Source organism: Oppia nitens, unplaced genomic scaffold (assembly GCF_028296485.1).
Source record: "Oppia nitens isolate AA-2021 unplaced genomic scaffold, nextdenovo-longstitch-racon4-pilon3 scaffold16_pilon_pilon_pilon, whole genome shotgun sequence".
NCBI classification, from domain to species: domain Eukaryota; kingdom Metazoa; phylum Arthropoda; class Arachnida; order Sarcoptiformes; family Oppiidae; genus Oppia; species Oppia nitens.
The window spans coordinates 342,845-355,333 of record NW_026533195.1 but is presented as its reverse complement, the minus strand read 5'-3'; the positions used below and the strand labels follow the sequence as shown (position 1 = coordinate 355,333).

At 24.2% G+C, this 12,489-nt stretch overlaps 4 protein-coding genes across 4 annotated transcripts; all 4 read left to right on the top strand.

Annotated features, from left to right (window-relative positions):
• The first annotated feature begins 1,404 nt into the window (after positions 1 to 1,404).
• On the top strand, positions 1,405 to 2,478 carry LOC128965191 (uncharacterized). The gene is made up of 2 exons (XM_054311844.1): positions 1,405 to 1,413; positions 1,675 to 2,478. Exons 1-2 carry the CDS (start codon positions 1,405 to 1,407, stop codon positions 2,476 to 2,478), a joined length of 813 nt encoding a protein of 270 aa, XP_054167819.1.
• A 1,493-nt stretch (positions 2,479 to 3,971) lies between these two features.
• On the top strand, positions 3,972 to 5,183 carry LOC128965190 (pupal cuticle protein 36-like). The gene is made up of 2 exons (XM_054311843.1): positions 3,972 to 3,980; positions 4,383 to 5,183. The coding sequence occupies exons 1-2, from the start codon at positions 3,972 to 3,974 to the stop codon at positions 5,181 to 5,183; spliced, it is 810 nt and encodes a 269-aa protein (XP_054167818.1).
• Positions 5,184 to 6,081: 898 nt separating this feature from the next.
• LOC128965189 (probable H/ACA ribonucleoprotein complex subunit 1) lies at positions 6,082 to 8,493 on the top strand. Its single transcript, XM_054311842.1, has 2 exons — positions 6,082 to 6,102; positions 7,720 to 8,493. The coding sequence occupies exons 1-2, from the start codon at positions 6,082 to 6,084 to the stop codon at positions 8,491 to 8,493; spliced, it is 795 nt and encodes a 264-aa protein (XP_054167817.1).
• A 1,723-nt stretch (positions 8,494 to 10,216) lies between these two features.
• On the top strand, positions 10,217 to 11,329 carry LOC128965188 (uncharacterized). The gene is made up of 2 exons (XM_054311841.1): positions 10,217 to 10,247; positions 10,598 to 11,329. Exons 1-2 carry the CDS (start codon positions 10,239 to 10,241, stop codon positions 11,327 to 11,329), a joined length of 741 nt encoding a protein of 246 aa, XP_054167816.1. The 5' UTR covers positions 10,217 to 10,238.
• The last annotated feature ends 1,160 nt before the right edge of the window (positions 11,330 to 12,489 follow it).

The following is a 12,489-nucleotide window of genomic DNA, read 5'->3' as shown; positions in this document are numbered from 1 at the left end:
TTATTGTAATTTTCAAAAAAATATAAATAGTACAAAATTTTTTAATTTTTAAAAAATAATATGTTTAAATTTTTTTTAATTTAAATGTATTTTTATATTTATTAAATATATATTAAATAACAAACTTACAATTAAATAATAAATATTTAAATTATATTCAGTATTATAATTATTAAATAATTTATAAATTAATAACATTTGAAATTTTAATTTATTTTAATTATAATTATTATTTTAATCAATTTATTTGTATCATTACTATAAATACTTAAGTAAAATAAAATCATACAAAAATAAATAATTAATTAATAATTTAATTATTTTAATTTTTTTCTATAAATTACTAATTTAATTATAATTATTTATCTAGATAATTTTAATATTTTTTTTTTAAAAAAAATTAATACTTTTTTTSTTACATTAAAATTTTATTTGGATTGAATTAATTTATTATATTTTTTCTGAATATTTATTTATTATCATTAGTTAGGAGATTAAAATTATATTAATATTATTAATTTTGTTTGTTTGTTATCTAACTGTGTTTTTTTTAATATAATATAATGTGGGTCTGTCTACATATCCCTAAACATTCAAAAAAATTATTAGTACAGTTAATATATACTGTATATATATATATATATATATATATATAAATAAATCACTAAATAAGATAATGAAATTAGAGTAAAAATGTGATTTAATTTCTCACTCTCTCTCTCTTTCTCTCATAAAAAAGTTAAAAATCATTAATAATTTAAATATATGTTATCTTTCTATGTCTTATATATATGTAATGTGTTTGTGTGATATATAGGGGATTGTCATAGAAAAGTGTAAGTGTTTGTATGTATGTGTGTTTGTATGTATGTGTGTTTGTATGTATGTGTGTTTGTATGTATGTGTGTTTGTATGTATGTGTGTTTGTATGTATGTGTGTTTGTATGTATATGTGTTTGTATGTATGTGTGTTTGTATGTATGTGTGTGTGTTTAAGCTTAGGGTTGTATAGATATATATATGATATTAAAGTTGCATACCATATGTAAATATACTGTACATAYATATATATATATATATATATATATATATATATTGATACAAATAAATATTGATAGCACCGATAAACTAAACTTTTTCCGTCAAAAAAAATTTAAAAGGGATGTCATATAACTCATGAGGGGGTCTAACCAAACCAACTAATCTATTGTAAGTTACAATTAATGTAAAAACAAGTAGTATATAAAGTCAGTGAAAAACTATATATCGAAATCATAAAAATTCAAAAACATTTTTATTTAGTTTTACAACTAAAAAAATTTTAAGTTTTAATTTTAAAAAAATTAAAAGTTTGGATTACTTTTGTGTTATTAATATATATATTATTTTTTGATAAAAAAAATCATGTTTAGAGTAAGTATTTATGTATATTTTATAAAATTTAATTTTTTTTATAATAGTTAACAAAAATTTTTAATTTCATTGATAAACTAAAAAACAAAATTATATATAAAAAATAAAAACTTTTTATTTTATTTATTTAATATTTACTAGTTTTATGTGAAATAATTTTTTTATTTAAGCAATTAATCTATTAATTACTAACTGTTGAAAATTATTTCAATAAATTATATTTAATTTAAAATGTTTTATAATTTTTTTTTTGTTTAACAGTTATTAGCCATTACTTTGTTGGTCGCCGTCCACTCAGCCAATGCTTACGGATCGGGAGGCGGAGGAGGACTGGGAGGTGGTTATGGTGGCGGCGCTGCCCTATTATTGAGCGCCGGTGGTTACGGTGGTGGTGGTTATGGTGGCGGCGGCGGTGGATACGGTAGCGGTGGCCGAATCAATGCCGCTGTCCAGAGCTCCCGACACGTCGATAGCTATCCCGTCCAAAGCGACTACGGCTACAGTGAACCGGCTGTTGTCGACATTGATTCAGGCGATCAACCAGTAGTACTGAACTTTCARTCCCAGTCCTCATCRTTGGTTGCCCGACAAAATCAYCGSGGCTCAGCCGGCAGTGTCCAACAAACCCAGTCAGTGGATGAACCCCATCGATTGATACATGTAGTTACCCGACCGGTTATCCAAGAGATCAGAGAAATTATTGCTCCGCAGCGTAATGTTGTCCAACAGGTTCGGCCAGTTGTCGAAAATGTTAGGACAGTTGTAGCCAGAGGTCAGGGTGTAGGAGGCAATGGTGGAGGTGCTGGCGGTTTGGGAGGTGGTCTCGGTGGMGGACTCGGTGGTGGACTSGGAGGTGGTTTGGGWGGWGGACTTGGAGGCGGTTTTGGAGGTGCCAGTGGTTTAGGCGGTGGATTYGGTGGTGGATTTGGMGGCRGTTTAGGCGGTGGTCTYAGTCTTGGACACGGTTTGGGCGGCGGCGGYGGACACAGTGGTGGTCTATTGCTGGCCGGTCTCAGTGGTGGTGGTGGCGGCGGCGGCGCCTATGGCGGTGCTCGCGCCTACTAATTGTAGTCTAGCACCGGGATCTACATATTATTTTTACAACAAAAAAAAACATAATATGAATCTCAATTTTTTGTTTAAATTATAAATTTTTTTTGTATTACTATTTTATATTTTTTTAGTCAATTAATATTATTTTTGAAAATTGTTTTTTTAATAAGTAAGAAAAAAATTAGTCTATTTATAAATTATTTGATTTTTATATTAATTATTTTTATTATTTTGATTGAAAAAATTTTAATAAATAATTACATAAAACAAAAAAACTTAATGATTTTTTTTATTTCTAAAATATATAACATTTTATATTTAACATTATAATTATWATTATTATTATTTTGGTATTTTTTTGTATAATTAAAAATTAAAATATAGATGCGAAAACTAATAATTAAATAAATAAAATACCTAAATTGTAAATAATTTTTTAAATAAATATTTTGTTTTTAAATATTAAAAGTTTTTTAAATAAAAAAATCATATATATTTTACTACAAAATTTGATAATACAATATACTARCAGAATATATATATATTTTATTTTATTATTATTATTAAATATATAAATAAATTATTTTTTAAAACTAAATATAAATTMAATTCTATTAAAATATTAAATAATTTTAAAATAATTTTTAACAAAAAAAAAATTATAAAATAACATAAATTATAATAATTAAAATCATTATAATTAGAAAAACTTATTGGAAATATTTATATTACATTTTTTACTGAGAATAATATCAAAAAAAAAAAATTTGATAGAAATTTTTTTTGTTGGAAAAATTATATATATATATATATATATACTGTACATATATACTGTATATATATACTGTATATATATATATAAATATTTTACATTTATTTTATAAAAAAAATTTCATTAATAAAAATGTCTAAWCACTGTACAGTACACCCCCTTTCTAGAGACACACATACAGAYAAAAAAAATCTAAACTCTGGTATCTAAGTAGGTTTGAGTGTATGTATGTATGTATRTATGTATGTGTATGTATGTATGTATGTGTGTGTGTGTGTGTGAATGTRTGTGTATGTGTGTTGTGTGTKTAAAAGCTTAATGTTGTTAATACTGTACAAAGTGCATACCCATATATATTATCATCATATAATAAATGATACAAATAAATTATAATTGAGACAAAAAAATATATAATATTTAAATGATTAAAACACCGATAACTTTTCAAAATTAAAAAAATAAAAGTTATAATCATATAACAACTCCGTTAGGTGTCTAACTAACTAATCAATTATATATATAYAACTATAACAAGWGTCGGTATATAAAGTCGGACTAAAAGCTGTATTTTGAAAATATATTTTAAAAAAATAAAAACTTAAATTTTAAGATATTTTATTTTATTTTTAAAAAGTGCAAAAATCTTATTAATTGTGTTTCTATTAAATTGTGTTTAATTTTCAACTTATTTTGTTTTAATACACACATTGGTTTAATCATCAAAAAAAAAATAATGTTTAGAGTAAGTCATATGATATTTTATTTTAATTAAAAAAATAAAATATATATTTATTTTCAACATTAGACTTAAAAACTAATATTAATGTTTGAATTTAATAGTATTTTATTTATTTTTTTCTAATAAACTTTAGATAAATGTTAATTTCAATGTTAGAAAAACTTAATTTTTTRTTTTTTTTACTAAATTAAGATAATTAGCTAGATAATTTATTTATTATTAGTTAAATAATTTTAACAATTTTTTTATTATTTTGATTAACATTAAAAATCTAAAATACCAATAAAATCTAACTTAACTTTTATTATTTATTAATAGTTTTATATTTATTTATTTTATTTTTTTAAAATTTTGATTATTATAAAGTTTAACAATTTATTTATATGTCTATAAAAACCAAATCAGTTATTAGCCATTACTTTGTTGGTCGCCGTCCACTCAGCCAATGCTTACGGATCGGGAGGTGGCGGAGGACTGGGAGGTGGTTATGGTGGCGGCGCTGCCCTATTATTGAGCGCCGGTGGTTACGGTGTTGGTGGTTATGGTGGCGGCGGCGGTGGATACGGTAGCGGTGGCCGAATCAATGCCGCTGTCCAGAGCTCCCGACACGTCGATAGCTATCCCGTCCAAAGCGACTACGGCTACAGTGAACCGGCTGTTGTAGACATTGATTCAGGCGATCAACCAGTAGTACTGAACTTTCAATCCCAGTCCTCTACGTTGAGTGCCCAACAAAATCATCAGGGTAGTCCAGGCAGTGTCCAACAAACCCAGTCAGTGGATGAACCCCATCGATTGATACATGTAGTTACCCGACCGGTTATCCAAGAGATTCGGGAAATTATTGCYCCACAACGTAATGTTGTCCAACAGGTTCGGCCAGTTGTCGAAAATGTTAGGACAGTTGTAGCCAGAGGTCAGGGTTTAGGAGGCAATGGCGGTGGAGGTGCTGGAGGTTCAGGCGGTCTGGGAGGTGGTCTCGGTGGTGGACTTGGAGGTGGTTTGGGAGGAGGAGGACTTGGAGGCGGTTTTGGAGGTCTAGGCGGTGGTGCCGGTAGTTTAGGCGGTGGATTCGGTAGTGGTTTTGGCGGTGGTCTTAGTCTTGGACACGGTTTGGGCGGCGGCGGCGGACACAGTGGTGGTCTATTGCTGGCCGGTCTCAGTGGTGGCGGTGGCGGCGCCTATGGCGGTGCTCGCGCCTACTAATTGTGTGTCTATGTGTGTGTGTGTGTGTGTAGCACCGGTATCCAAATAGTCTACCAATAGATACACAATTGTTTTTTTATTAAAAAATTTAAATATAAATCTCAATTTTTTTTTATGTTTGATTGTTTAAATTATAAATTTTATTTTACTATTATTTTTTTTAGTCAATTTATTATTAATTAATTAATTAATTAATTATTTTTTTTGATACTGAAATTGTTTTTTAATAATAAAAATTTATTTATAAATTATTTGACTTTTATAATTGCATTATTATTATGAAAATATTAATTAATTAATAAATTTTTTCACAATAATATTAAAAAAAATGATATTAAAATKATTTTATTTCTAAAAATATTTCTAATATGATATTTATTTAAAAAAAAATTATTTTACAATATTGTAATTGAGTTGAATTAAATGAAAAATYWAAAAAAATTTATTTAAAAAAGTAATAAATAAATAACTAAATAGTAAATAATTAACTAAATATTTTTTTATTATCTAAATATTAAAATTAATGTTTTTCAAATGTCAAAATGTTATTACAATAAAAAAATATTTGTTTTTCAAGTTATTATATTTTATTTTTTTATTATTATTATTTATATATATWTATATATATATATTTAAATTTTAAAACTAAATGTTTAATTAATTTCTATTCTAATATTATATAATAAWTTTTATATATAATATAAAAAATGTATATAATTTTTTTAAATGATAAATTCAAAAAAATTAAAATATCTATATATTAATATTGGGAAATATTCCAGAAAATATATTTTGAAAATAAAGTGTCTTTAAAAAAAATTTYTCATTGATTATTTAAAAATTTCAGAAAAAAAATTTAAATACATTATATTACACTCCCTTTTCTAGACATAAAAAAATGCTAAACTCTATTATCTATGTAGGTTTGTGTGTGTRTGTGTGTGTRTGTGTGTGTATGTGTGTGTATGTGTGTGTAATGTGTGTGAATGTGTGTGTATGTGTGTGTATGTGTGTGTATGTGTGTGTATGTGTGTGAATGTGTGTGAATGTGTGTGAATGTGTGTGTATGTATATATAAATGTATGTATGTATGTGTGTGTCTGTGTGTGTATGTATGTGTGTATATGTCTGTATATGTGTGTATATGTGTGTATATGTGTATGCATGTATGTGTGTGTGTGTATGTATGTATGTGCGTTTGTATGTATGTATGTATGTATGTGTGTGTTTATATATTTATGTATGTATGCATGTATGTAGGTGTGTATGTGTTTGTATGTTTATGTGTATGTTTGTGTWTGTGTGTGTGTGTGTGTATGTGTGTGTGTGTGTGTGTGTTTGTATGCTTAAAGTTATGTAAATAAATTGCATACCATATATCATCATATATTAATTGTACAAATAAATTATAATTGAGAAATAATAACATTAAATAAARTGATAGCCATCGATAACTTTTTTTGTAAATTAATGTTAAAATATTTCAAATTTTTCAAACTATCAAATAGTTGTCTCAACTAATCCTAATCTATTGTAATCATTAGGTATATAAAGTCAATGGAAAAAACATAATTTTATTTAAAATCATAAAAATTCAAAAAATAAATTAAAAAGTGAATCAAAATTTTTGTGTGTATTTTATTATATTAGTTTGTTTTTTAATATTTTAAAAATTAAACACATTTTTATTACTTAACATCAAAAAAATATGTTTAGAGTAAGTATTGAAAAAAAAATTATTTATTAAATATATTTTAATTTTAAAAACTTATTTAATTAGTATTAAACATTAAATGTTTAGAAAATCAATTTTTCTTATATATATTTATTTTATTTTTTAATTATTAAGTTAAAAAACAATTTTCAATTTCAATGTTATTAACAAACAAACAAAAAATAAGCGAAACTAAAAAACATATATAATTTTATTTATTAATATATTTTTTTTTAATTTRTATTTATTTTTTTTGCTATTTAAAAGATAATAATTATCTATTGAATTACACTAACTATTATAGTTTAAATAACTTTTTTTWWKTTTTATTTTTTTTTTAATTTTTTTTGGACATTAAAAATCTTATAGAAATGTAATAAAATCTTATTTAACTTTTGTTTTTATTTATTATTATTTTTTTATAATTATTTAGTTGTTTTAATTTTTTTTAAAAAACATTTATTTTAAATGATAACAACTCATCATAATTACAACACATTACTAAACTATTTCATTATTATTACTATTATAAAAATATTTGAAAAAACAAAACAATTTTATTAAAATATTTTCAAATTCAATTTTTTTTACTAAATTAAGATAATTAGCTATTAATTATTAGTTAAATAATTTTAATAATTTTTAATAATTTTTTTTTAAAAAATTATTTTGACTAACATTAAAAATCTAAAATATCAATAAAATCTAACTTAACTTTTATTATTATTGTATTATTAGTTTTATATTTAATTTTTTAAAAATTTTTGATTTTAATAAAATTTAACATTTTTTAATGTTTATAAATATTATTAAAAAAAACAGTTATTAGCCATTACTTTGTTGGTCGCCRTCCACTCGGCCAATGGTTACGGATCGGGTGGTGGAGGAGGACTGGGAGGTGGTTATGGTGGCGGCGCTGCCCTRTTATTGAGCGCCGGTGGTTACGGTGGTGGTGGTGGCGGTGGATACGGTAGCGGTGGCCGAATCAATGCCGCTGTCCRCAGCAGCCGACACGTCGATAGCTATCCCGTCCAAAGCAACTACGGCTACAGTGAACCGGCTGTTGTAGACATTGATTCAGGCGATCAACCAGTAGTATTGAATTTCAAYTCCCGTTCCTCGACGTTGATTGCCCGACAAAATCATCGGGGATCGCCCGGTTCTATACAGTCAACCCAGTCAGTGGATGAACCCCATCGATTGATACATACAGTTACCCGACCGGTTATCCARGAGATCMGGGAAATTATTGCCCCCCAACGTAATGTTGTTCAAGAGGTTCGRCCAGTTATCGAAAATGTTAGGACAGTAGTAGCCAGAGGACAGGGATGTAGGAGGCAATGGTGGAGGAGGTGCTGRMGGTCTGGGAGGTGGTTTCGGYGGAGGAYTCGGTGGTGGTCTGGGGGAGGCGGAYTTGGAGGTGGTTTCGGTGGTCTGGGCGGTGGATTCGGTGGTGGATTTGGTGGCCGATTAGGYGGTGGTGGTGGTGGTAGAGKTCTCGGACTTGGTTTAGGCGGYGCCGGCAGAGGACACGGAGGCGGTCTATTGCTGGGCAGTCTCGGTGGTGGTGGTGGTGGCTATGGCGGTGCCTACTAATTGTRTRTATATATATATATATATATATGCACCGGGATCTCAATAGCCCCCCCCTTCCTCCATAAATAYACATTTTTTTATCTCATTSTCAAAAAATTATAGATTAATTATTTTATATATATATAACTTTTATTATTTAATTTTTTACAAAATTTATTAATAATTTACAAAAACAAACAAAAATAAATCTATTTATAACTAAATTTTAAGTAAAATATTATGAATTATTACGGAAAAAAAATTTATGTATCAATAAATTCATTAAATAAATAAATAATTATTATATAAAAATTATTGTCTAGTTTTAAATTAATTTTTTTTCATTTAATAAGACAATGTTTTTCAATAGTTTGCAATAAATGTTACAAATTTTGTTATACAAAAGTTTATAACATTTACTTTTAAAGTGTTTTAATTTATTATTAAAAGTAAATTATTATTTAAAGTGAAAATAATAATAATAAATAATTATTTCACAATTTTTTGGATGATATATAACATTATTTTTTTAGTTTCTAATTATTATCTTTATAACTGCTTATTTCATTATCACAATTAAAAAAACAATAAATAAATGATATTTTTTAAYACGTTTTTAMAAAATAAAAATAAATATAATTTTTATTTCAATTAAGAAATAAATGTCACACAAAAATTAAATGTAATTTTTACTTTAAAAAAATWAATGTTACAATTGTAGTATAAATCTTAAGTAGAAAAAAAATTAAATAATAATAATAATAATAATAATAATAATAATAATAATAATAAATTAAAATAAATAAATAATTTGATAAATTTWAAGACATTTTTGTTTTGAAAAAAAACTATTAGAAATTKTTATATAAAAAAAACCATTTTTTTTGTTTGTTTCACATTTTAATACAGTTTTTATTTTAATTTTATTAAATTATTTTTTTGATAACATCATTGTGTGTGTGTGTGTGTTAAGCAATGTTTTATAAAATAAATAAATTAAAATATTTTAATTTTATCCACAAAAAAAATAATGATCAAAAATTGGCTTAAATTACTTAAATTAAGATATATAAGTATAAAATAATATAATATTAAGATTTATTATTAATTTTTTAATTTTAAKAAAAAAATATCCAATAGTTTAATATTGATAATAATAATATTGATTAATTTTTATTTAATAATTTTTAAATATATATTTTCTATTATTTTTTAAAAATTATTTAATTATAAAACACATAGAAATAAAATTATTATAATATAATATAAACTATTTTTTTTSTWTATTAATTRTTTWWTAATTTAAAATATWCACACATAAAATAGTAAAAGTAGATTAAATACTRGTATTATGTAAATGTGATATACTGTATGTTAATATATTTTATAAAATTTTAATACTTAAATAAAACAGTTTACTATATTGTTTGTCTCCCAACAAAAAAAAAACCAAAATATAAAAAAAAATATTTTATAAAACACAAATTATTTAATAATAAAAATAAACATAAACTAAAAATTTTTTTTAAAAATTTTTTATTTAATTAAAACAAAACAAACAAAAAATTAAAAAAATGTTTTTAAAAATAAAACAGTATATATATAAGCTGATTGTTACCAACACTTATATATATAGTTAGTTTAATTTTACTTTCAATTTTAAGTTTTATATATATATATATTTAAATTTTTAATTAAAAGTTTTCTGTACCTAAACTAATATATATATATATAAATAATATAAAGTTTTTTTAAACTACATTAAAATGCTAAGAGTAAGTAAACTCATATTAATTATTAGTATTTATTTTAATTAATTATTAAATATATTTTAATTAATTATTAAATATATTTTAATTAATTATTAAATATATTTTAATTAATTATTAAATATATTTTAATTAATTATTAAATATATTTTAATTAATTATTAAATATATTTTATTAATTATTAAATATATTTTAATTAATTATTAAATATATTTTAATTAATTATTAAATATATTTTAATTAATTATTAAATATATTTTAATTAATTATTAAATATATTTTAATTAATTATTAAATATATTTTAATTAATTATTAAATATATTTTTATTTATTTATTTTTTTTTGTACAAACAGTTTGTTGTAATGGTATTAGCAGTGGTCGTCCACTACAACCACCAGTGCTATGCCAGTGGTTACGGAAGTTATGGTGGTGGCGGCGGTGGACTTATTGGTGGTGGTTATGGTGGTGGAGGATATGGAGGTGGTCTGGGAGGCGGTATGGGTGGAGGAGGACTTGGACTAGGATTTGGCGGCGGAATTATCGGCGGCGGTGGTGGTGGTGGTCGTGTAAACGCTGCCATTATTAGCTCACGTAGTCTACAGCTAATACCKACCGGCAGTCAACTGGGATCATCSGCACCGACCATTGTCGACGTCGATAGCGGCGTACAACCCGTCCAATTGAATTTTGTCAGTCGATCGTCACCGTTGTTGGCCACCCAACATCATATCGGCCAACAGGGTAGCCATCAGTCCASYCAATCGGTCGATCAGCCRCATCAGCTCAGCCACGAAGTCRTACGACCTGTTTTCCAGATGGTYCGCGAAGTGGTTGTACCCCAGCGTCAGATCATCCAAGAGATACGTCCGGTTGTCGAGAATGTCCAGACACTGGTAGCCACTGGTCAGGGAAGAGGAGGTMTCGGCGGCGGCGGATTTGGTGGCGGATTCGGTGGCGGATTCGGCGGCGGCATTGGTGGCGGCGGCTATGGAGGCGGTATTGGTTTGGGYGGTAAAGGAGGTGGCGGTGGTGGTGGTGGYTATGGWGGCGGTCTATCAATGGGTTTCGGTAAAAGACATTATTAAATAAAAGGACAGTTAGTTTTTTTTTTATGGTCTAAYGGTTTGATTTGATTTGATACCTAATTTAAGACACAATTTTTATTTACATTGTTTTTTAAAASTATTATTATTATTATTACTATATTTGTAAAATAAATTATATATAAAAACTAATTATTATTATTATTACTATTTTTGAWTGAWWGTATAATACTGTACAGTAATATTGTTAATAATTGTTTTTTTTTAAAAATTCATTCAAAATTAAATAAAAATAAAATATTGTATTAAAAAATGATTATTATTTTATACAAATTATATTATCGATAGTTGACTATTGGATAATATTTTTAGTGTTTWTAATATTTAAAAATTATTTTTTTTTTCTAATTATATTTCTATTTTTCCATAAATATRTAGAATATGAAAAAATTTAATCAATAAAAAATATATAATAATTAAATWTATAATAAAAAAWAAATATTAAGTTAATAAATAATATAATTATTAATTATTAATAAATAAAATACATATATAGAAACTGTAAACAATAATTCAATTATATWAATAAATTTAATTATTAATTATTTGTTATGTATTTAAAAAAAAATACTTAACTGACAATATTAATTAAAAAAAAAATGTAATGTTTAATTTATATAAAATGTATATAAAAGTCTAAAWGTTATACAAATWAAATATTAAATTTATTATAAATATATATTATAAATTTTTATATATAATWATAATAAATATTATAACAAAAAATTTAAATAACTAAATAACTATTTTTTTTATTATTTAATAAACTATTGATAAAATTATRTTTATAATTGTTATATATATATTTGTAATTTATTATTTTACAATTAGTATAATTATTGTATTTCAATATCATAATTATAATTATATCAACAACAAAAAATATTTTTAATACAATATATTTTTCAAACTAAAAATTATTTATKATWAATATWATAAAATTYTATTTATATATTATGTAATATTAAGTTRAATTTTATTGTTGTTGTTGTWAACAATTTTTTTAATAWTTTACATAATTTACACAAAATAAAAGTAAACTATTTTTTATTTGTTTGTTTGTTTAGTAAACTGTTTTAAAATTWAAATGTAATTTATTTTTTKTTTAYACAACAAAAAACTATAAAAAWWTTATAATGAAA